Raw genomic sequence first — 25070 nt, 5'->3', positions numbered from 1 at the left:
GCGGTCCCCAGTCCCCATCTCCCCGGCCAGAGGCATGCTCTAGATTAGGGTACTCAGCCTCGAGGCTTTTCCGACGGCATCAGCCGAGCACACACACCCAGTTGCAGGGCTTCGTGGTCGAGGTTCCCAGTTCACCTGTCTGGGACGGCGAGGTGTGTCCACCCTTTCCAGCACTTGGGCAACCAGCTCCCTTTGCTGTCCTCTTCTACTGCCTTCCCTCGCCCTGATTTTCCATTCCTTGTGAGTGGTGGTTTCAGCTGGGGGGGCGGGGGCGGGGAAGGGGCCCGGCGAGGAGGGGCGTCGGAGTGCTGTCACCCGGTGTCGCGCCGCCCTCCCCGCCCCTCCGCCGGGCGTGTGGGGACGCCGGAGGGCGGGAGTCTCCGCGAGCAGCGCGGCGCAAGGAGCACGGCGGCCGCTTGAGCTCGGCGCGGAGCCGGGAGCCCGAAGCCTGCAGCCGGCCGTCGCCTGCTCCTGTGCCCTGGGCGCCAGCCCCTGCCGCGCTGCTCGGCAGCCGGAGAGCGCGCCCCGCCATGGAACCCTCGCACAAAGACGCCGAGACGGCGGCGGCGGCCGCAGCGGTGGCGGCGGCAGACCCCCGGGGAGCGTCCTCATCCAGTGGGGTGGTGGTGCAGGTCCGCGAAAAGAAGGGCCCCCTGCGAGCCGCCATCCCCTACATGCCCTTCCCCGTGGCCGTCATCTGCCTCTTCCTCAACACTTTCGTGCCAGGACTGGGTAAGACGCTGCGGCCGCGAGCCCCGGGACCCCCGCGACCCGGGTCCCGCGGAAGGAGGGCGTGGGGGGAGGGACGGGCGCGGCCGGAGACCTCCTGGCGGTGCCGCGCGCTCCAAGTGCTGCGACCACGCGCGCCCGGCCGCTCCCGGCGTCCCCTGGCAGGTGGCAGAAGCGCGTGGAGCGGGCATCTCGGAGGGAAGGAGCTGCGCTGGGGGCTCCGACCAGCAGGCGTAGTGGCGGGGCCCCAAAGAGGCAAAACTTTGCGGCCAATGTTAGAGCCCGGGGCGGCGGCGGGGATGGCCCTCCTGGCTCCGCAGTAGGGCTCCCGTCCGGGCGCCCCGATTTCTGCGCCTTCTTTCTGTTGCGCGCATCGGTCGGTGAGCCCATTTCTCCTAGAGGAATGGGTCGGGGAAGAAGGAGCTTTAGGGCCTCGGTGGCGGGGATCAAACTCCCGGGCGTCGAAGTCAGATGTGCCGGGGAAAGAGGGGACAAGCTGGGCTAGAGACACCTGCAGCCCCCTCTGGTTCGCTGGGTGTGGACCGTGTGGGGACAAGAACTGTAGCCAGAGTCTCCTCCGCCTCCTTCAGGGGTGCCTGCACTTCCTCCAGCACCCCGCAGGGCGCCAGGGGGATGGGGGATGATTTCATTAGTTTGGATGCATGTGGGTTTGGACTGCATCTGGCCAGAGATGAACCCATAGCCCCCTCAGATCCCTTCCTGTAATTCGGTGCCGGACTCTGGCAGCCGGCGGGGGTTCTGGTGGGATCGATGTCCCACATTTTAAAGCAGAGGCCCCTTACAGAGATGGTGCGGGAGAGTGGGTGGAGGTAGGGAATCAGAAGTTTTCCTGACCCTCCCTCCCCTAACTCCACCCCCAGGTCGCTGCCTGCACGCCCCTCCCCTTCTCCAGATTGGCACCGGCTGCTCCTGCGTGCTGGGAAGTGCCCCCCTCTTCCGTGCTCGGCCGAAGAGGCAGGCGCCCCCTTGCCCTCTCCGGGAGAAAGCCTGTTCCTGTCCGCGAGCCAGTTGCCAACGTATGGCTCCCAGTGTCCAAGAGCAGAGGCCAGCTGGAAGGGGTTTTCAGTTTGACTTTGGCCTTTCTCACGGTCTCCTTGCTCTTAGCCTGCTCAGCAGAGGCTTCTGCTGCGGTGATAGCCAAGGCCACGGCCACCCACGCAGGACCCGTTCACTTTCCTCTTCGAGTTTGCTTGTCTTTCTACCCCAAGGGGCTGCTGCGGGCCGCAGCCTATCTGAGCAGTAAGTTAGGTGGTCTTTAGTTGGGCTTCTTTCTTCTGGGATGCTTCCAGCTGCCTGTGCCCCCGGTTGGTGTCATCAGATCAACTCTCTTTGCACATTTAGACACTGCCAGGAGGCAAGCTGATGTTAATTTAGTTTTATCAGAGATTCCCACCTGCTGGAGTAAAAAGAGACTGCCTGCCCCTCCCACTGGCGGCTGTGAAGATCCTCCTGAGCCGGCATGCATGCATCTTGCGTCACTTTTTTCTTTTTTTAATGGTGAGGTAAATGCCACCCTATGGTCTTTTGAGGAAACAAATGCATTGGTGCCAGGTGAGAGGGGCTGCACCAAGTCACTGCTGCACGAGGAAACCACCTGGTGGGAGACTAGCCCCAGGAGACAGCAGCTGCCCACCCATGCACCTGTGTGTGCTCTCCTGGGTCTCCCCTCACTAGGTGCCTTTCCCAGCCTTGGCCCTCCTGCACTGACAGCATCGGCTGCATGGCGTCCCTTCTGCTGACCCCCTGGCTCCTTGCCCTAGGGATCCAGCTTTTCCCTTTGTGAGATCAGAATCCTATGGGATTTTTGTAAAACAACCAAAGAAATCATTATAAGAAACCAGGAGAAAATAAAGGGAAGATATGCAAACTACAAAAGTAATGTAACAGGTGAGCTCTAGGTGCACAGATTTCTGAATTTTCAGTGACATAATCCTGGCTTCTTTTTTTTCCATTTTGCTTTGATTGCTATTGTACAGTTTACTGAGTGAACAGGCTCCCGCTCCTCTCCACACAGAATGAGGGATTCTTGATTCTTGGTAGTGGTTCTCATCTGTAAGTCAGGCACACCTATCTCTTGGTGTTGCTGAGACGACGAAACATGATTACGTAAAGCCCAGTGTCTGGTGCATAGGAAGCTCTCCGAGGATGGTGGGTCGGTCTTGCTCTTCTGCAGAGCTGAGCACTGCTCTCATCTCTGGGTGGGGGTTGCTGCAGCTGGAGCAGTACTGCCCTCTGGACCACTCAGGAGCAAAGGCTCTCTGCTCCCCTCTCCACCCGAAGTGGAGTTCCAGGCAATTAAACAGCTCAGGCCAACCTTGCAGGTGGTTTTATTGCCCCCTTCTCTAGGAGTGGGTTAAATGGCCCTGGCTCTTGGAAATCCCCTGCTTGGCCCACATCCACTTCTCCAAGGCCTCCTGGCTTATCTGAAGCTCCTGGGACAACTGAATATTCATTTGATGAAATGCAGCTTCTTTCAATTCACTCATTCATTTGACCGACACAGGCACCTACCACAAGCCAGGCACTGACTGGGGTTGTGATGATGAATAAATCAGTCAGGATGTCATAGACTGTTGAGGAAAATTGACACCAAATTTGTCTGAATTTGATAAGTGCTCAGATGGCAGCAGGAACAGAGTGTTGCAGCAGTTGATTCTTCCTGGGGGTGAGGGAAGGGGGGCAGTCAGAGAAAGCCTCCCGGAGGGAGCAGTGTTAGGTTAGACCTTGCTGAGAAAATCTATCACGTGGCCTAAGCACTTGCCATCCACACTATACTCCCACTCTGGAAACTGCTCAGACCACTGGCCCAAAGATCTCTTTTTTTCTGGAAACTTCCTTCCCTGCAAATCCTCTTCTTGATTGCAGATTGGATGAGAGGGCAGTCCTTGCTGAATGAAGGCTGTTTTTTATTTTTTCCTCTCTGATGTAGGTGCCTCAGGTCCATCCAGTTGGCAGGACCTGCCGTGAAGAAGCCGCATCCTTAAAATTCCCCAGCGCCTTCTCCACCCAAGCAACAGTGCTCGCAGGATAACACTCATATCGTGAGCGGGATGTGCCCTCTTCTGGGGAGTGGCTGGAGAGGAGAAGTGACTTGCAATCACTCTGACTCCTCACTGAAACGATGAAAAACAATTTTTACAAATGGACATTAGTAAAGAGAGTCACCTCGAGTCCCATTTGGTGAAACTCTACTAATAAAGACCACCCTTGGTACCTACTATTCAGTGAAACTCTAATAAAGACCACCCTTTGTGTTCCAGCAAGTAGGGCATTTATAAGTATATACACAATTATTCATACATGTAATGAAAGTTCATTGTTATGCCCCCAAATGGCCAGAGAGTTTGTCTAGTGTTCGGGGTATCATTATACTTTTATATTTAAAAATTATATCTTGATTTGGTGAAACAAAAATGTTGGTATCTCAGTGACAGGTAAAGTTGAATGGAGGAGGGCCTCCATTGACCTTTAGCCACTCCTGTGGGCTCAGGACGTCTGATAGGGACAATCTATCCCTAACACACTGCCTACTCTTTGATGCTGCTAAAGTCTTGTTTCCCCAGTTAGAGCACCACAGGCTGGCTCAGCTTCTTCTCTCTCTCTTTACTCGAGGCCCAAGACTCGAACAGATGATTAATCATGTCCTACCTCCTGGCTTCTTCTGTATCATAGATTTTTTTGTTGCTGTTTTGAGACTTTATTCTTTGACTATCTAAGTAGATCTTAAATTCCTTGGGAGCAGCAACCATCTTAAATGTCTTTTTTGAAAGAGTACGCTGTCCACGAATACGTATAGACTAGAATTATACTCCTGGAATAGGCATTAGAGATCATCTGGTCCCGTGCCTTTATTCAATATAAAAGCGAAGTAGCTCTGTGGATGCAAGGACCAAGGATGTTTACATCCCACTAAATCTTTTGAAGGTAGTTGCTGAAGATGTTTTTCAACAAAGTAAGGGAGTAAACCGAGAAAGGAGATTTGAGATTCAGGAAACAATGGATCCTCTACAGAGTAGCCACGAAAAGCAACCCCAGGATGAAATCGTTCAGCAGGACAAGAGAGTAATCACTTTTCATTAGAGTGGAAGGAAAGAGGTCTCTGAAGGTGACATGGGCGAAGGACATTCCACAGAGTTGACAGTATTATTGGGACACTGCAAAATAAAAAAAATAAATAAATAAGGTTGGAATGAAAAGCAGAAAGCAAGCCAAAAAACCACGCGAATGAAACAGAAGGCAATTAGTGATTGCAGTACAGACAAAGAGCCATGCAAAGCATTAAGATCCAAAAATGAAGCAGCTTGTCCCGTCAGGTCAGAAGGTCGTCAGGCTCCAAAAGAAAACAGAGTCTAAACAATAAATGAAGAGGGAAGGAATTTGGAGGATATGGGGGATATGATGTAGAAGGCAAATGTTTCTTCTATCAATAAGAAAAAAGAAACATAATTGGAAACTTCTGGGAAAAACAACACGTTTCTTATAAAAGAGATAGCCTAAACATGAAGCTGTCCAAAAAGGTGGCCTGATTTTGAGCATGTGGTGGAATGTAAGAAAGGCTCTAAGCACACAGGGTCTGCCGTTGGAACAGTGGTGCATGATGCGGGCTCTTTGGCTCTGCGGTGAAGAATATTTGTTTAGTCATAATAATGGAAGTGCTGCTTAGTGGCTTTCAGCTTCTAAAATCAACAGCGAGGCACTGAAGACTACTTAAGAGTAGCTCTAAAGGAGTATGTAAAGAGTTTCTGGCTTGACAACATAAAAGAAGTTGGAGAGGAAAAGAAGAGAGAAGAGGAACAGTGATAGATTGAATTATTGCTCCCGATTATTCACTGTTCTTTCTGAAAGAGGATTTCACATCCCTACCTGATGCCATATGGCTGGTCTGCCCTTGTAGGAGAATCTTCCTCCCCTGCCCACTGATATCCGGTTTGGCCACATGACTCACTTTGGCCAATTGAATGTGAGTGGAAGTGACATATGCCAAGCTGAACAGACATGTTAAGAGGCGGTGTGAGGTTCTGCCATTGTTCTTTTTCCTCTCTCATGAAAGTGGCAGGTCTCAGATGGGGGATGTCCTTCAACTAGTTCTCAGAATAAACAGTACATCAGAAGAAGCCTATGGCATAGCATATGAACAAGGAACGAGTCTGAGCTGCTGAGATTTTGTGATTGTTGATCTTGTTATTGTCCCAGCATGACATATGCAAAGTCGACTAACAAGCAGATGGTAGGGTAGAGGCATGAATACCCTCATCATAGAAAATGGGGAGTCAAGAGATACTGTCTGTAGTTAATAGACCAAGAAATAAAAAGTGACCATTAGATGAACTGAGATAGTGACATGTTGGCACAATGAGGTGATAGTGATCTGCTGGAATAATGTGGGAACAAGAGTACAAGGGCGATGCAGAGTGATATAAACAAGCTGGCTTGTATGTATTACAGCAGAAAGTGGATAGGTGATGTCTAAAGTTGATAAAACATGAAAAAGCCACATAAGCATGCTCTTTGGAGATTGGGAAAACATGAGAATTCCCAGTCTTTCTGGCATCATCAATTTTTCTGTCTACTGGCTCATTCTCAGCAACACGCATCCATGCTGAAATTGCCTTCATCTTTTAAAAACAGCCTCTCCTGATCTAATATCCCCTTTGACCTGTGCCCGTTCCTTTTATCCCTTTTACAGCAAAATTTCCTGAAAGAGCTGTCTGTATTTGTTGTCTCCAATCCCGCCTCTCTCGTTTTCTTGTGAACTCACTTGAATCATGTTTCTGCCTCTGTCACTCACTCACACTGCACTTGTCAGGGTCACCGGTCATCTCCGGGTTGCTAAATCCAGTGTCTTCCTCTTCCTGGACCCATCTATCAGCAGCGCGGCCACAGTGGCTCACTCCCTCCTCCTGAAATGCTTTCCTTACTTGGCTTCTGAAGCACCACTCCCTCCTAGTTTTCTTTTTACCTCCAGGCTCCTTCTCTGCTTCCTTTGCTCCTGTGGCAGCCTCTAAACTGCAGCGCTCCCCAGTGCACTTGGTCTTCTCTTTCTGCCTGTATTCACTCCCTCGGGGATCTTGCCCAGTCTCTGCTTTCAACTGCCTTTTTCTGATGATGACGCCCCAGTTTAGATTGTCAGCTCAGGCCTCTGCCCTGAACTCCAGAGTCATATATCCAACTGCCTTCTCAGTGTTTCCACTTGGAAACCAAAAGGCATCCTAGACATAACATATCCAAAACCAAACTCCTGGTCTTCTTCCTCAAACCTACTTCTCCCTCCTCTTTCCCCAGCTCAGCAAATGGTGGACTGCCGGTGGCCCCAGCCAAAACCTGAGACAAACTTGACTCCTTTTTTTTTTTTTTTTTTTTAACACCCTGTTCCCAATCTGTCAGGAAGTCCTCTTGGTCTGCTTTCCAAGCCTGATCAGTATCTAACCACCTCTTACCACTCTCGGGTCCAAGCCTCCGCCTTCTCCTGTGTCACCGCAGTAGCTTCCTACATGGTGCGCTTGTTACACTCAAATCCCTTACAGTCTGTCCACAACATGGAAACCAGACTTTCTAAACACAAGTGAGTCACATTGTGTCACTTTTGAGCTTAGAACCTTCTAATGGCTCACATATCACTCAGAGTAAAAGTTCGAGTCCTTATTATGACCTGTGAGGACCTAAGCCAGAACTTTCCAACGGAAATAGGAGTCACATATAGAATTTAAAAATTTTCTAGTACATTATAAAAAGTAAAAAGGAATAGATAAAGCTAACCTTAATAATATGTTGCATTTAACCCAGTATATTCAAAATATTATCAACCTATAATCAGTATCTACATTATTCATAAGATATATTTTCCTTTTTGTGTACTAAGTTTTCAAATCTAATGTGTATTTCACACTTATAGCGTATCTCAATTTGGACCTGTCCCGTTTCAAGGGTCATTTCAAGTGGCTGTGTTAACAGCATCCACGTTCTTTCTGGGAAATGGCAAGGGACCTGGCTGCCATGGGAGAGGAAGTGGTCAGTTAACAGATGATACAGAGAAAGTGTGTGGTGTAGATAGCTTGCCAGGCAGAGGAGGGCTTACCTCTGAGTGCCTTCAGCAACATTTTCCTCTTAACATGCTCCCACTGTGTGCCAGGTCAGAGCTGAGGCACAAAGTCCAAGAAGATGCGGTCCCTGCCCTCAAGGAGCTGACAGTCTAATGGGAAGGCAGACGCTAATGAATGCAGACAGTAGTGTGTGCTTTAATGGAGGAAAGGAAGGGCCACTGGGGCCCATCTCATCCAGACTGCAGTGGCGAGGCAATGCTTTCCTGGCAAACTTGGCCATCTGGGAGATAAGCAACAGGCTGAACAGAATGACTGGACAGTCTAAATTAAGTGCCGTTTCCAGTTCAACATTAGGTTCTTGATGCCACAGAGCATGAAAAGGGAGGTGAACCAGAGGCCAGGAGGCTTCAGACCTAATTCTGGCTCCTTAGTAGCATGGAACCTTAGCAGGTCGCTTAGCCTCTCTGAGTCTCAGTTTTCTCACTTGTAAAATGAAAATAATGATCTCTGTTTGGGCATCTCACAAAGTCATTATGGTAACTGTAAAGCACTCCATGGTCAGAAAAGGTTATTGTTATCAATTAATATTAGCAAAATCCCCTTTGCACTTTTAAAGTGTAAATTGGCAATTTTTAATTATCTAAATTTCTGGGGTAAAAAGTGATGCTATAATTTAACAATACAATGTAAAATAATTACATCTAGCTAGTTAATGTATCCGTCATCTCAAATACTGAACACTTTTTGTGGTGAGAACATTTGAAATTTACTCCCTTAGCAACTTTCAAATATACGATACTCTATTATTAGCTATATTTACCACACCGTGCAACAGAACTTAAGAAAGGAAAAAAGTTATACTTCTCCTGAGATTTTGTACCTTTTGACCATCATCTCTCCATTTCCTTCGCTCACCTCAGTCCCTGGCTACCATCCTACCCTCTGCTTCTATGAGTTCGATTCTTTTCAATTCCACATGTAAGTGAGAATATGCAGTATTTGCCTTTCTGTGGCTGACTTATTTCACTTAGCATAATGTTTTGCAATTCCATTCATATTGTTGCAGATGACAAGCCTTCCTTTTTTAAGGCTGAATCTACTCTATTGTGCATATACACTCCCTTTTCCATAACCATTCATCTGCTGGACACTTAGGTTGATTGCATAACTTAGCGATTTTGAATAGTGCTACAGTAACCATGAGATGCAGACATTTTTTAGACAAACATATTTCAAATTTTTTGGGTAAATACCCAGAAGTAGGATTGTGGGTCATATGGTCACTCTATTTTTAGCTTTTTGAGGCACTTTCATACTGTTTTCCATAAAGATTCTATAATTTGAATTCTCACCAATAGTGTACAAGGGTTTCCCTTTTCTTCACATCCTCACTAAACTTGTCATTTTTCATCTTTTTAATAAAAGCCATCCTGACGTGTCCAAGAAGAGAAAATTATAGGCCCATATCCCTGATGAATATAGATGCAAAAATCCTCAACAAAATTCTGGTGAGCCAAATTCTACAATGCATTCAAAAGATCATCCACCATGATTAAGATTTATCCCTAGGGTGCAAGAACGGTTCCACATGTGCAAATCAAATGTGACACATCACATTAACAGAATGAAGGACAAAAACCATGGGATCATCCCACTAGATGCAGAAAAAGCATTTGACAAAATTCAACATTCTTTCATGATAAAAACTCTCATCAAATTAGGTATAGGAAGGTCATACCTCAATACAATAAAGGCCATATATGAGAAGCCCTCAGCTAACATTATACTCAGCATGAAAAGTTGAAAGCCTTTCCTCTAAGGTCTGGAACAAGACAAGGATGCCCACTTTTGCCACTTCTATTCAACATAATGGAAGTCCTTGCCAGAGCAATTGGGCAAGAGAAGGAAAGAAAAGGCATCCAAATAGGAAAGGAAGAAGCGAGATTGTCATTGCTGATGACATGGTCCTGTATTTAGAAAACCTTACAGGTTCCACCAAAAAACTGTTAGAACACATTAGACCATGAATACAATTAAGTTGTAGAATATAAAATCAACACACAAAAATCATTAGCAAAACCCCCTTTGTTCACTAGGGGTATTTCTCAGAGTGGCGCCTGGGGATGGAGAGGGTGACCAACAAGCACCTCCGCCTTTTTTCAGCATCTCAGTTCCATGCAGCACACGGAGCTGAGACCTAGGAATTCCCACTGGGCACCCAACCAAACCTCCCACACCTGACATGCTGGGTTGAAGGGGAAGAGCGCACATTCTCCAGGGCTTGGTGCAACATACCAAGCAGAAGCTTTCTCCACGGTACTCCCCAAACCCCGGGCCTGTGCAAGAGATGTGTCTCCGAGGCTAACTTTACAGTTTGGGAAAAGGCTGTGGGGGACATCGAAGTGATGACTGAGTGTGTGTGCATGCACACGTGCACCTGTATGTTTGTGTGCACAAATGTCCCACAGACTTTACCTATAGTTATTTTACTATAAAAATTAGAGCACAGTTTAGTTTCTAGGTCTGGGTTTGAAAATCTCTGTCTGTATATCCTTGAGGCAAACACGTGGTGGTTCATAACACACTTGAAGCCCCATAATCTGGGGCGGGGGCGGGGTGGCAGGTGTGTCTTCAGTTCCCAATGGGAACTGGGTGCTGGGTCTCATTGGCCAGGCTGAGCACATGCTAGAAGTGACATTCCAAGGGGAAAGCAGAGGCAATGGGAAGGAGACCAAATTTTTTGAATTGAAAGGCAGGACATAGGGATTCACCATACATTTATTTTATGACAGACCATAAATTACATTGGTGAAGTCACTTTTCTTCAAAAGATGAAATGATATGAGGCCAGGGCTGCCCTTGAACCAGGTATATGTAGGGGCCATGACCAGAGCCCCCTGTTGAGTGGGGCACTCAGTCCAGCTCGTCTTTGTTGCCTGAGAATTTTGACCCTGAGGCCAAGAGCAATTTGCTGTTTGTGGAGAAAGAACCTGTCCTGAAACTTCAACAATGAAAATAGTTCAATTTTCCTAGGGCCAAGGAAGCTTAGGGCAGCCGCAATCCCTTCAATTTATAGACAAGGGAAGAAAGGAAGCCTCCTACCACTTCCAAGGCTCTGGCCCACAATCTCACCATCAGTTACCCCGGCTTTGGGACCTCCCAGCCTGTCACAGTGCCTGGCTTGCCCTGGAAGGTTAATTCATGTTTAGCCAGTTAACTGAACACACCACTGTCATGAAGACTTGTTGAGGACTGCAGAGGGCAACTGCACAGCCACATGACCTGTCAGTGACCATGTCAACACCTGCCACCAGGACCCTTCTCCGCACTGCTCTACGCTTGCCCCTCCAGAACAGTTATTGAGATATATTTCTAAACTACACAAGCCACTCTTTCAAAGTGTATGATTCAGGCCAGGCGTGATGGCTCACGCCTGTAATCCTAGTACTTTGGGAGGCCGAGGCAGGTGGATCACTTGAGGTCAGGAGTTCAAAACCAGCCTGGCCAACATGGTGAAACCCCATCTGTACTAAAAATACAAAACAATTAGCGGGATGCAATGGTGGGCACCTGTAATCCCGGCTACTCAGGAGGCTGAGGCAGGAGAATCACTTGAACCCAGGAGGTGGAGGTTGCAGTGAGCTGAGATCGCGCCACTGCACTCCAGCCTGGGCGACAGAGTGAGACTCTTTCTCAAAACAAACAAACAAAAAACAAAACAAAGAAACACACAAAGTGTTATGATTCGATGGCTTTTAGGAACTCTGTAGTCTTTTGTTCCTTCCTCAGTCTTGTCTTCCAACCTCACTACTTGACCGCTTTTCTTCCAGAATCTTGGAAGCTTAATGCAACAAGAACACCTTAATCCAGGTGCTCTTGAGGAGGGCGATTGTTAGGAACCTTTTTGCTGTTGCTGTCCCTGAGTTCTGCCAGTGCAGGAATCCGTGTCTCAGAAGACAAAGCTCACATTAGCGTTGCAGGTTGGCAAGATGCAAGCAGCCTCGAGGCTATGGCACACTGTTTGGGAGGTTGTCATCTTTTATTTTTTGTTTTGTTTGACAAAGAAGCATGTCACCGAGCAGAAAACATCCTCAATGAAAACAGAATAGCACGGAGCCAGTGGCACAGGTTGAAATGTGGGATGTGTTTGTGATGGATTGAGCCCCACTCTCTGGGACGGATGGGTCCTGGCCCTGGTTGGGGATGTTACATTGGTCTCAGAAGTGTCACTCTTAGGCCAAGCTGCAGAAGGGAGCACCGACAGCAGATCAGATGGAAATGGGTCCCCTGGGTCACATCTCAGAATGGCTGTGGTATAATGCTCCCATTTCAATTTTCTCTGTTAGCAGATTAAGCACATTTCTAATTCAGCTCTGATCATTGCATTCTCCTCCCCTGAAATTCTTCAGGAGCCCCCATTGTCCATGGAACCCCGTTTACATTCCGCATTGGACCCACAAGGGTCTAGTGAGTTTCACCCATTCTTTCCCTCACTTTATGTAGTCTTTATTTGTGAGCATCGTTGCTTCTGCCATACCCTCTGCCTGGTACACCTTCCTCCATCATCACTGTCTAACTCCTACCCAGACTTCAAAACCCGTTTCAAATGCCCTCCTCCAAAAGCCTTTCCTGACCATGCCAGTGAGTTGGGCTCTTCCTTCCTCAGACTGGTCAGGTCACTTACAGCATTCCTCTTGCTCTCCTTGAGATTCTGTTTCTTAGGTTGTTGTCTTAATCTTTTTCTGTGAAATCATCTCCTGAGAATAGGGACTGTGCTTTACTTACCTTCTATATCCAATCGCAACTAGCACCTTTCTAGTAGGTGCTTGCTGAAGTGAACGTATGTTTGCATATTAACTGCTGGTTGGAAAGGTGGAACCAAGAGCAGGTCCTTGTTCTTTTAACCTAGTGGACTCCTCCCCAAGGGACACAGGCTTTCCTGTCACTTCTTGGCCTTCCTAGCTCAGAGTTCCCAGGGCTTCATGCAGGATGAGGGCAGACGTGTTGTCCAGCGTGTGTGTCTCCGAGGAGCCTTGGTCTCCGACTGCTCGGGGAGGAACTGGAGCAGAGGAGAGATGTTGCTGGGACAGATGGCCTGGTCTGTGGGGACTTGTTGGAGCAGTTACGATGTTACTGAGAAGAGCGGGGCCACCATCTCTAATTACCCCGTGAACTTTCAAGTTGTGTAGCGAACCACTGATGAGCGTCACAGGAGTGGGAGGGTTCAGTCTTAGTAAGCCTTGTTAGTAAAGATTGGTTTGGTCAATAACCATCGAATCTAAACCTAGGGGGATGCTGGATGAGGAGCAGGATATTTCTCTGCATGATTGTGAAGTGTCTCTCCTCGGAATGCTTCTAACTTACACGGGGGACATCACAGTGTGGAGAAAACAGACAGCATCTTGACTGCGTGAACGCAACTCACATAATCTGAACCCTGAAAAGGTTGTGCTAGGGAAAGACTCCAGTCACAAAAGGCCACGCATTGTGTGATGCAACTGATGGGAAATTTCCACAGTGGGTAAATCATAGAAACAGACAGTATGTGGGGTGGGGGACGAGGTTGGGGGGAAATGGGGAATGACTGCTAATGGGTACGAGGTTTCTTTTGGGGGCCAAGAAAATGTTCTAAATGTTCTAAAATTGATTATGGTGATGGTTCCATAAAGCTGTGAATACACTAAAAGCCACTGAATTATTAAGTGAATAAATTTTATGATATGAAAATTATATCTCTGACCTGGTGCGGTGGCTCGCACCTGTAATCCCAGCACTTTGGGAGGCCGAGGTGTGCAGATCACTTGAGGTCAGGAGTTTGAGACCAGCCTGGCCAACATGATGAAACCTCGTCTCTATTAAAAATACAAAAATTAACCAGGCATGGTGGTGCATGTATGTAGTCCCAGCTACTCAGGAGGCTGAGGCAGGAGAATTGCTTGAACCCGGGAGGAAGAGGTTGCAGTGAGCTGAGATTGCACTGCTGCACGCCCTCCAGCCTTGGAGACAGAGCATGACTCCGTCTCAAAAAAAGAAAAGAAGAAAATAAAATTGTATCTCAATAAAGCTGTTAAAAATTAACATCATCAGGGGACAGACATCATGCACCTCCTGAGGTGATTCTGAGAGGAACACAATGTCGCTTTTGTAGTCTTCTAGCCAGGGATTCACAAACTGGGTGTGCTAATGGAGAAACATCAGCCAAACCCACATTGCGAGGTGTCTATCAGCTACTAGCCTGTATTCTTCAAAAGAATCATGGTCATAAAATATTAAGGGAGTCTGAAATGACAGCTACATTCAAAACCTAATCTTGGATTGTATCCTGTACTGGAAGAAAAAAAGAATCATAATACCACATTATTGAGATAATTGACACAAATTGGAATACAGATTGCGGATTAGATGAAATATTGTATCAGTATTATGTATGTATCAGTATTAACTATGCTATGAATATATAAGAGAGTATCTTTGTTCCTTGGAAACACACTGGACTAGTAAGAAATAAAGAGTCAAGATGTTGTCAGCTTATTCACAAATAGTTCAGAAAGAAAGAAATATGAATGTGGGGAGAGAGAGAATGGCAAGACAAATGGAGTGAAATGTTAAAAGTTGGGAATCTGGGTAAAGGCTAAACCAGAGTTCTTTGTATTATTCTTGCAACTTTCCTGCCAGTTTGAAACTATTTTAAAATAAAAAGTTAAAATATTTGGCAAAAAACCAAACACACTCATTCAGTTTGCACTGAAATCCAAACTACTCTAAGTCAGTGACGTCCCCTCTCCTATCACTTCTGTACGGTCTACCAGCCATAAGTAAGTGGGAGGCTATCGGGGGACAACAGGAAAAAGTCAGGGCACAAGGTGGCATTGATTTGCAAGGCCTCCAAAGGAGATTTTTCCAGAGACCCTTACCATTAAAATCCTAAGGGCACACAAAAGTTTATTGCAGCCGTTTGGGAGTATGAGGTGTTCCTCTGCTCCAACGGCCTAGGCTTGATTCCCAGCTCAGTTACAGTGAGTTTCCCAGGAGGCTGGGGTCACTGTGTACAACCCGATTTCCTTCAGTGGCCCATGGATCTAAACAGGCTGCCTTTGCAGGCTTCCTTTGGGGCTGATCAGGAATCTGAATGCTTCAGCCAGAGCTGGAGTAGATCCCAATACCGCAGAGCTATTTTGGAGAAGTCTTCATTTTCTTCCTCATTCCTCTTTTTGTCTTCTCAGTGTGGAGTCCAGGAGTTGTCTACGGACCTCAAAGAAACCACCTCAAATCAACAACCAGGGAATGGCCCAAGAGGGCGTGGGAGAACTGCCCCTTTGCCTTGGCTGCTCTGAGAGGTCATGTGGGTTGAACGTGCAAGTGGAATCCTTCCAGGAATTGCCCTGTGGCCTGACTCAGAAGGGAAAAAAGTAAACATTACCATCTTAGGCCCAAATAGCTGGGGTTCTGAGGCTCAAGGCAGAAAGGGTGGGGAGCTCTGATGCACCCTCGCTCACAGGTCGGGCTTGGCCAAAAGGCTCGGGTGGTCTTGGGTCTGACTGTCCAGGGCTGGACTCTGAGTCTGACACATCCTGAGAACAAGGGCCTCAGTGCTTGGGAATTGATTTGGCCTAAAGGGAAAGAAAACTCAGGGAAGTCTTGAGTCTGGCGAGATACCCAATTACTTGGCCCACTCTTGGGTGGGACCACTGTGTGGTTATTTTTCCTTCTAGTTTCCCTTCTGAGCCTTGTACAATTCATGCCCCAGGATGCCCTAGCTCTCTCTGTGTGAGTTTCCCTGAGGACTTAGGAGCTAGATCTACCCCGTTTCAAGATGTAAGTCCTCAGGAAATGCTTGGAGGTCAAGCAAAGCACTTCTTGAAGGAGGACTCAGGGAAGGGAGTGGGTGAGTGGCTGTGTCTCCCAGGCCTGTTTCTATTCCACTGTTTTCTATCTTCATGGGGTCCCTGCCTAGCATCATGGAACTGGCACTGCCACCACTCATGCGGGGAAATGAGTGTGATTCTTAATGTGCATCTGAAGAGTCAGAACTGCCTGGGGTTGGTGGTTGGGTGCTGGGTAGACTATGCATTAGAACCAGGCATCTACTAGCCTTGGATTATCTGGTCTGCCTGCCACTCTAATTTTGAGTTTTCCAACTTAGCATGTGGGTTAGTCTTATCTCTTTGACTATACGTTTTTTGTGTGACTTCCTCTAGTGGTGAGCCCACTGCAGGGCACCCAGCACCCAATAGAATCCCAGCCCTACTTGCTGAGTGATAATGAGCTGGGAAATGTGCCCCTTTCCCCAGGAGAGAATGGCTTCTGCTGGGCTGAGATCTGGAATCCCTGCTCCTCATTCCAGTTTGTGTTGTTGATGGGGAGCCGCGGCGCTCAGCCTGATGCATCTCATGTTTTCAGGTTCTGAATGAATAAGAAGTCTTGCCCTTGCAGAGGTGAGCAGGGGAGGAGGTTTGACAGGTGGACTGGTGGCTCCCACTCCCCTGCCCTTCCCCATGCTTTCTCTGCTCTTCCCTATCCTGCTTTGGACCTGAGGAGGCCGACCTCTATGGCCTGCATCACCAGGTAGGGACGGAGGAAGGGAGGGAGAGTTTCGGGTATTGGTTTCCCGTTCCCTCCAACTTCCTATGACCACAATTTCCATTCCACAGCTCCTTCCACTACCCCAGCCTCTCCACTCAACAATACCTTCCCTCTCCCTGTCCCCCAGGCCCAAGGGTGGGATCGGCCCCTACTGCTGCTGGGCACCAGCATTTCAGCCTCCCATCCTGCCCAGACCTGTCTATATCCCTTCATGAAGACCCTGGGGGTGAGAGCCTTTGCTTCCTGCTGGGACACACAGATGTTTGCTTTTAGCACCCCTGACTAGATTGTGGGGACCTGAACCACCAGCCTTGGCACTACTACTGCTCCCCTACCCTCACTCCCCGTTCCCACCCACTTCCACCTGGTTTTCCTAACGATGTTGGTTTCTAACACAATCTTCCTCCGAGAAGCTCTGGTGCAGCCAGTACATGGAGCCAGAGCTTCCTGCTGTCTGTAAAGTGTGGGTGTCCAGCTTGCAAATGGCTCTGGTGCTAGGAGATGCCTCAGTGTGGGGAGGGGTGGAGGCTTGAGAAGGTGCTAGGCGTGACTCCCTGCCCAGCTCCTGCCTGGGTAGTTCTGTATACCCCCGTCTTCCCCCCTCCCCGCCCACGCTTGGCTCAGAGATCTCTGGGCTGCACCTCCTGCCCAGAGGATTCCCCAGCAGCAGAATCCACCTTCTGCCTGCTCTCCTCCCAGAAAACCCAGATGGCTGGAAGCACCGCCACCTTCCCGGAATGTCATTTCCCTCTTTCACCTGGAGCCTTCATTTCGAAAGGTGCAGCATCTGCCCAGCCTATTGTTTGTGCCTGGTGGTACCAGCGATTCCTCCTTACTCTTCCTGTAATAAACAGAAGATATTGAAAACAAATCACTACTCAGTCCGGTGTACTCCCCTGTCCCTAGGACCCATCGTTTTGCATTTTTGTCCCCCATCACGCTTTCTTCTGTTCCTCTTCCCTTGGAGAATGACAGCTGCTTAGGAACGGAATCATCAGTTTCATGGTTTGATTTGTTTTCCTCCACTCGCAGAAAGAACCTCCACTGTTTGAATTGTTAAAGCCCCCAACAATTCCTTGTTATGAGAAATCATCAAAATACACCTATTATGTTTTAAGTCTTTACAAAAGATACCAAAAATTAGTGCATCATCCACTTAAAATAATCTCTTTTGATAGCCATGCCAATTACGTTTGTAAAAGGCATAAAGGTTCTAGTAAGGTACTTCTGATTTTTCCCCCCGCCTTGCGTGATTTATGTGCAGACTTCTGAGAAGTAGGTTTTATAATAGAGATTCAGCTGGGCTAAATCACAGCAGCAGAAGCTTATGCAACTGCTAAAAACCTATGAGTTAAAAATGGAATCATCTCTCAAAGTGGGGAAGGTAATAATATCAGTGATGAGAAAATAGTAATAAATTAGTATTTCAGCAATTCAGGTCTTTTACCCACAGTTTTTTTTCTTGTACCAGAAGGTCTTGGTGTCATTTTTCCAGAATAAATCCCAAGTGATTTTTTTTTTCTATTAAGAAAAAAATCAAACTTTGCTTTCACTAATTCAACCCTCTGTCCCAAAAATCCAGGATCAAGAGCTCTTTTATCTGACTTTTTGCCACCATGTCACAAAACACATCTCGTATTTGCTGGACTCTGTATGTTCACTAATTCCTATAAAGGAACAGATTTTAGATTTTTATAAGCAGGTTTTGTTAATTTGCTATTTTAAAAATACTTGTGAGACCTTTACAGTTGCCATGGCAATATAATTTCCATAAACATGATTTTGTGGGGATTTTTGCACATTGAAGGCTGAGGTTGATATGCAGTGCTGGGGGGAAGGTAGGTGGGGAATTTGGCAGCAACACTGTTGCTGCTTCCCGCAAATGCTGCAAATAAGATTCCAAGAATCCATGTTTTGACAGAGACCTGGATCTATAAACAACACAATTGACATTGACACAAGGGGCTTCTTGGAAGTAGATCTGGTAGAGGAGAAGGAGACCAGCCTGTTCCTAGGATGAAGCCAGTAGGGTGGTGAGTCCGGGGTACCAGCTCTGCTAATCAATGGTCCCGTCCAGGCCAGACTGACCTGAAATCTTTTCCCAAACCTTGCTTTCAAAAAGCCTTTGAGGACTGTCCATCCTGGAGCTATCCAAGGGGCGGTGAGGGGCTTGAGGGCTCTTTTCTGGAACCAGATTGGTTCAAAAATCCCATTTACTGCACCACACTGCTGAAATGCTGTACATTTGCAGTGGAAAATAACAGAAAGTAAAAACACAACAATATTAGCTATTAAACAAAATAAGAAAACATTGAATAAGAAATAGTTTTATATTCATCCTGAATGCCAGTGGTTGAGGGAAAGCAGAGTTACGGAGAAGAGGTAGATTGTCCCAATGGCCCCAAACAGCGTCATTTTAATCAGTGACGCCAGCCATTTGTGATGGCTCACAAGTAGGGGCTTGCCAGTACATTTTATTTCCCAGAGTATGAGCTGTACAAAGAGATCAAGGGAGAAGTTGAACAAATAAGACAGAGAATTTTCTGATAGCCAAACACGCGTTGGAGAAGGAATGACAAGGAAAAGCCATTAAAAGTGCAAGCGTGTCCGCCTGAGAGGACTCTGCCCAGGGGTCTCTAGTGAGCGGGTCAGGCACGTGGCACCAGGCGCTGCCTAACTGAGCACCTGAACACAGTCAAGGGGCTTGAATCATACAGAATTATGAATCATAAATAATTATGAATTACTAGAAAGCCATTGTGTTGACATTATTATTTATGTATTGTCTGAAATGCTAGCAGGGACACTCTGAGGAGGAGGTACCAGACTGCCTGTGTGGCGGTGCACTGATCTCCATGTCTTGGAAGCCAAACCTGAGATGCCAGGGAGAGGTCATGTGCGTGCCCGGGAGCCTGCACACCGCATCCCACGCGTGCCTAAGACAAGTGCACATCCAGGAGTTTGCACATGTCAGAAAAACTCCACCAGCCTCTCTATGCACAACTTCATGCTTCACACCAGTGGGAAAGGCCAGGGAACAGTCCAGTCTGCAGACTGCGGCGACGGCCGGCAGCTGCAGCTGACTTGTGATTTGTCAAGTGCGTTTATTGAAAACGAAAACGATTTGATTTAGAGTAGCGAGGCTGGGGCAGGCCTCATTCCGAGGGTGCTGAGGGCTGTGAGTCCCGCTGCGGGTTCGGGGCTGCAGTCAACCGTAGGCGGGGTGTCTTGCTCAGGGCCTATCAGCGCTGCTCCAAGGGCTTCCCAGGCGTTTTTTCTTTGCCCTGAAATAGCTCAGAGGAATTTGGCAGGACAGCTTCGGGAATGTGGTTCATCGCCCCATCCAGAGTGGGAATTGGAACCAGAACGCTGCCTGCAGCGCAGCTCCAGCCTCTTCCCTCAACACACATTTAATTAAAAAAAAAAAAAAAAAAAAAAAAAAAAAAAAACTTTAAAGCATCCGTACAGGCAGCTTGGCTGAGGCTGGTGGGCTGCAGGAGGAGAGGAAAGGAGCCCGCTGAGCAAAGAACAGCCGGGACTGGTGCCTGGCTGCCTGCTGCCCCCTGTGGCGGCCACTGTCCCAGCTGTGGGGAGGAGCGGGCATGTCCCTTGTCCCTTGACTTTGGCTCTGAAAGGAGGCTCAAGGCATGAAATGCAGTAAGGAGCTTCACCCCTTGGACGTTGCTCAGTAATGAGGGTGGCCTCTCTCATTCTCTCGAAGCAAGGATAAGCAGAAGCAGAACCGCCGACACACTGCCCGGAGGAGGTGGGGTGGGAGGCAGAGGTCCTTGTGGGGTCCCCAGCAAAAAGGGCATTTGAGGGTGGGCAGTCAGGTCCCAGAATGCTGGTGTGCTGTGTGTGTGCACATGCGTATTTCCCAAGTTTTGGTGTCCCTCTTCTGCATATAACTTTTTTTTTTTTTAGTATAGTTTTATTTGATTTATTTATTTATTTATTTTTGCTAAGGGAGTATCTCCTGGATCCCATGCTATCACATGATGGCTGTCTGACCTTAGGCAGGTAAAATGGGACAGTAATCGTACCCATCTCATAGGGCTTTCTTGAAGATTAAATGTTATTTCATTTAAAGTCTTAGAATAGCACTTTGCACGTAGGGAGGCATACATATTGTCTTTATTATCATTATCCTTAGAATTTGTCCTGGGCTGAAGCCAGCCCTCCCATTCCATCTGTGAGAGGCCTTGTGCTCTGCGACCCAGCAGGGCCACCAGACTGTGGGCCTACTGAGCACAGCGCAAGTCTTCACTCAGCTCTGCACCTCCGAGGCTGGTTCAATACCTGGCTTGTAGCAGGTGCTCAGTAGTTTCAGAGCCAAATAGCCTGTCAGGGACGTGGCTGATGTGTGGTCCCACACTGCAGGTTTCAGGCCTCAGATCCCCTGGGAAGCTTGGCCAAAATGGAAAACCCCAGCTCCAACCCTCAGAGATTCTGACTTGATATTAGCTGAAGTGGGATGGGGCCAGATAGCTTGCATTGTTTGAAAAGCACCCCATTTAAGAAACACTCCTGGGGAACTTCAGTGTAATGTACCCCAAAGCCTGGGATTGGGGGACAAGAAGAAGAACCAGGAGTGGCTCCTCCCAGCCTCAGCCTGCCTGCTGGGCCCTCTTCTGCCTTCAGGACTGGGAGGGGATGGCAGGATATGCACTGTCTGGTAGAAATACTGAAGCAGGTTAGAGCCTTGCAGGGAGAGAAGTTGGGGTTGGATATGGTTTGAAGCATTTTTAATCTGGAGCTGCTCTGCAGGGAATGGTGAGGCCAGTGGTCCTTAGAAATACTAAAAGGAGACCCCAAGACAGGCCCACAGCTCACTGGTCCCCTGGAATATCTGCCATACATCAGGGTTCCTCTTGTCCTCAGCGCTGCCCCCAACCTGAGCCCCACCTCCCTGGAGGCCCTGCTTCACAAGCGGCCTGCTCGGTGTTTTCAGGCAGCTTGGCTGGAGCGATACCCTCCTTTCTGCTCAGGGCTGTCACCTGTAGCTCTGGTGGCTCCTCTGGTAAGCAGAACGGTCAGTGAGATTTCCTTGAGGTTCAAAATATGGCCTTGGAAAGCAGCTGTTACTGTAACCCAGCAGCCCAAGAAAAGACATCATGGAGTGGAGTCAGGAGGCATGTGCTTTTATGGGGCTGTGTGTTTAAAGATACATCTGGGCTTTGTTTCTTAGCAACAGGGATCATCCAAAGCACATTGGCAGTGTCAGAGCAGCCAGGGATGCCCGAAACCACCCTGTAAAATATAATAGAAATCTACAAAGTAGGAGGGAGGAATCTAAGCACAGTTCCTCCAACAGGTGGAGAAACTCAGAACACCAAACAGATACAGTCGCCATTGTTTTAGACTAGAGAACACCAGGGTGAGAGAAGTCTCTATCCTGTGGAGGCCAAGCCACCTCCCTCCACCTGGCTTCCTTCTGGCCAGAGCAGCCTTTCCCTTCAATGAGCATCACACTGAGAGCTCTTCCCTCCTTGGGGTCCCCCCTTCCCCAGCACCTGGAGCGCAAGCATCCAATCAAATGATCATTTATCCTTCGTATGTGAAGGCGTGAGGGCCGAACCTGGGAGGAGATATTAGAGTTCTAAATACAGAGGTTCTTAACCTTGTTTTTTTTTCAACTGGACCCTCAGAATAATGTTTTGCTTTGTTTTAAGGTATTATTTTATTTTATTTTTGAAATGGAGTCTCACTCTGTTACCCAGGCTGGAGTGCAGTGGTGCTATCACGGCTCACTGCAAACTCCACCTCTCTGGTTCAAACAATTCCCCTGCCTCAGCCTCCTGAGTAACTGGGATTACAGGTGCATGCCACCATGCCCAACTAATTGTTTTGTATTTCAGTAGAGACAGTGTTTCACCATGTTGGCCAGACTGGTCTCAAACTCCTGACCTCAGGCAATCTGCCTGCCTCAGCCTCCCGAAGTGCTGGGATTACAGGTGTGAGCTGCCACAGCTGGCCTTGAATGCATTTTTAATGCATTTAATACATAGACTTTAAAAGTCCCAATGATGTTAAAAATTATTTATTAAAATATTTAAAGGCAAATTTGTAGGCTTAGCACTGTGGCTCACACCTGTAATTCCAGCACTTTTGGAGGCTGAGGTGGGAGGATCACTCGAGGCCAGGAGTTTGAGACCAGCTTGGTCAATATGGTGAAATCCTATCTCTACTAAAAATACAGAGATTAACTGGGCATGGTGATGGGCACCTGTAATCCTAGCTGCTCGGGAAGCTGAGGCAGGAGAATTGCTTCAACCTGGGAGGCAGAGGTTGTGGTGAGCTGAGATCACACCACTGCACTCCAGTCTGGGAGACAAGAGTGCATAAGAGTGTCTCAAAAACGAAACGAAACAAAACAAAAACTATAGAAAAAAATTGTACATAGAAATACTGTGCTTTATTGCTGTATTAAATAAGAAGATCCAAAAGAGGGTCTAAGAAGCACCATAACTTTGTAACAGTGATAAGTGCCAATGATATTTTGAGAAATCAGCTCGTTGACTGCAGCAGGAGTATCTGTGGTTTCTAATTGGTGATGAAGACCAGATTGAGTTAATATTACTGTGGTTATTGTCTGCATTCATAATGAGAGGGAATGCTAAAATTTAGTTTAAGGTTAGTGAAAATTAATGCAAAAATTTTTTTTCAGTTACGGTTCATGGATGCCCCAGGGTTTTTGTGGACCCCAGGGTTACCCCTTCGGCCCGTCCCCCTTCTTTACTCTCTTATTTTGTGCTTCTGGGTGTCTGGAGGCCTCCTAAGCAAAGTTGCTGAAAATCCCATGTTGTCAGAGCTGCTGCACCGGCGTGGATGGGCAGTCAGAGCAGAGAGGCAGCAAGACACTGCTGAGCAAGCACAGTCAATAAGTAAGAATTCAAGGGCATGACGATGATGTAGGCTGCTGTGAGAACCTGTCACCCTTGCCATCAAAGAAATGGGTGCCATCACCTTCCTCTACAAAGGGACATTCACAGCACAGGTGTCCCTTTGCTGGGTCAAGGTTATTGAATGTAACTTGACCTTGGAAAGGCGAGACCTTGACTCTCATCTCAGGGCTTTTTTCAGTCTGTTTTTCTAATACCTACTATGTCCATTTAACAGCTTTCAACAAGTACTCATTGTTGAAGGTAGGCACTTGGCCAAATCCTGGGTCTGTGGTGGTACTGTCATGAAGCTGGGCTTCAGTGGAAATCAGGAAACCTGAGGTGGGAGGGTTAGCAGTCCTGTGCAGCTAGATGCCTTGGGGAGATGGAAGGTAGAAAGTGGAGCTGGTTGCTGTTTAACCATGAGCAGACTTTGTCTATGCGCCCCCAGAGGGCAGGACCTCCTGTGGGCGCATAGACAGGATTAGGCAGGCCTGGGAAGCCTCCTGAGTTCCCCAGGTTTCCGAGTTGGCCTCTGGGCAGTATTCCTGGGACTCAGGCACCTGGCTGCTCTGCCTCAGAGAAAGTGCCCCCACCTCTGGGGAAATGTCTGGATGCCCCTCAGCTGGTCCTGCCCTGGTATTGAGCAGGAAAGTTGGGCTGGAACTGAATTGGGCCTGGAATGGAATCTCATTAGCCCAGCTTGAAATCTACTCTCCTAGTGAATTTCCCATGTACTCGTTCTGACAGAATGGCTTCCTTCTGTTTCACAGGACCAGGCTCATGAAAAGCTAGAGCTGGAAGGGTCCTTGAGGAACACACAGTCCAAGCCTCTCATTTTACAGACATGGTCACGGAGGCTCAGAGGCAAGAGGGACTCTCCCAGGTCACATGGTGGCAGAGCCAGAGCTAGAACCTAGGCCTCCTGACCTCGATCCCCAGATGAAGGTCACATGGGAAGCAGCAGGACGAAGATCATGTCTGAGTCCTGGGCCTGTTGCAGGTTTGGGGTTTGGCTTTAATCCAACTTTCTGGAGTTAGTCCAGCACCGGCAGTAGTGTTATCTGAACGCCTGGATTGCTGCATAGGTTGGTTACCACATACAGCAGATTTTCCGAAGTGGTGCATCAGTCCCGCCATTCCTGACTGGCCCTTTCCGACCTTGGCCAGGTTGATTAAGCATTTTGTGCTTCAGATTTGATGAACCTGATGTTAGTAATACCTATTTCACAGCCTTGTTGCTGTAAGTGAGTTAATGCACGTAGAGATTTTATAACAGATGGTATCGGGTTAGTCCCGACTCTTTCAGTTAAAAGTGTTAGAAAACCAACTCAAGCTGGTTCAAACAGAAGATGGGATTTATTGGTTCACAGAACAGTCAAGTCCAGGGGACAGTGGATTTCAAGCCTTGCTGGATCCAGGTGCTCAAAGATGTCCTCAAGCCTCCGTTTTTCTTTCCAGCTCTTGGCCCGACTTCCATTCCTCTATGTTGTTTGATTTTTAAGTATTTTTACATGGTGACTCATATGATCCACAGTGACAATGTCTTTTAAACTAGTAATTCCAGTAAAAACAGGGGGTTCTGTAGATTTTTAACTTTTAGAATAAATATTGCTTATACTGAAGATATACAACATGATGTTTGGATATAGCAGTGAAATGGCTACTACAGTCAAGCAAAGGAACATACCCATCTCCTCACCTAGTTACCTTTTGTTTATGTGTGTGGTAAGAGCACCTGAAATATACTCTCTTAGTACATTTCCAGTCTACAATACACTTTTTTTTTTTTTTGAGATGGAGTCTTACTTTGTAA

General features: G+C 47.7%; 1 protein-coding gene across 2 annotated transcripts in view; it reads left to right on the top strand.

Moving 5' to 3' along the window:
- Positions 1 to 372: 372 nt before the first annotated feature.
- The window catches only part of STUM (stum, mechanosensory transduction mediator homolog), a 62713-nt gene continuing 38015 nt past the window's right edge, over positions 373 to 25070 (top strand). For both annotated transcript variants that reach the window (XM_035281343.3, XM_054248115.2), the window contains exon 1: positions 373 to 732. In XM_035281343.3, the coding sequence (XP_035137234.1) occupies positions 531 to 732 (202 nt within the window). In that variant the 5' untranslated portion in view covers positions 373 to 530. The remainder of the gene's footprint in view (positions 733 to 25070) is intronic.

Source organism: Callithrix jacchus, chromosome 19 (genome assembly GCF_049354715.1).
Source record: "Callithrix jacchus isolate 240 chromosome 19, calJac240_pri, whole genome shotgun sequence".
In the NCBI taxonomy this organism is placed as follows: Eukaryota; Metazoa; Chordata; class Mammalia; order Primates; family Cebidae; genus Callithrix; species Callithrix jacchus.
Note: the sequence above shows the minus strand (reverse complement) of the source record. Positions and strands in the feature narration are given on the sequence as shown.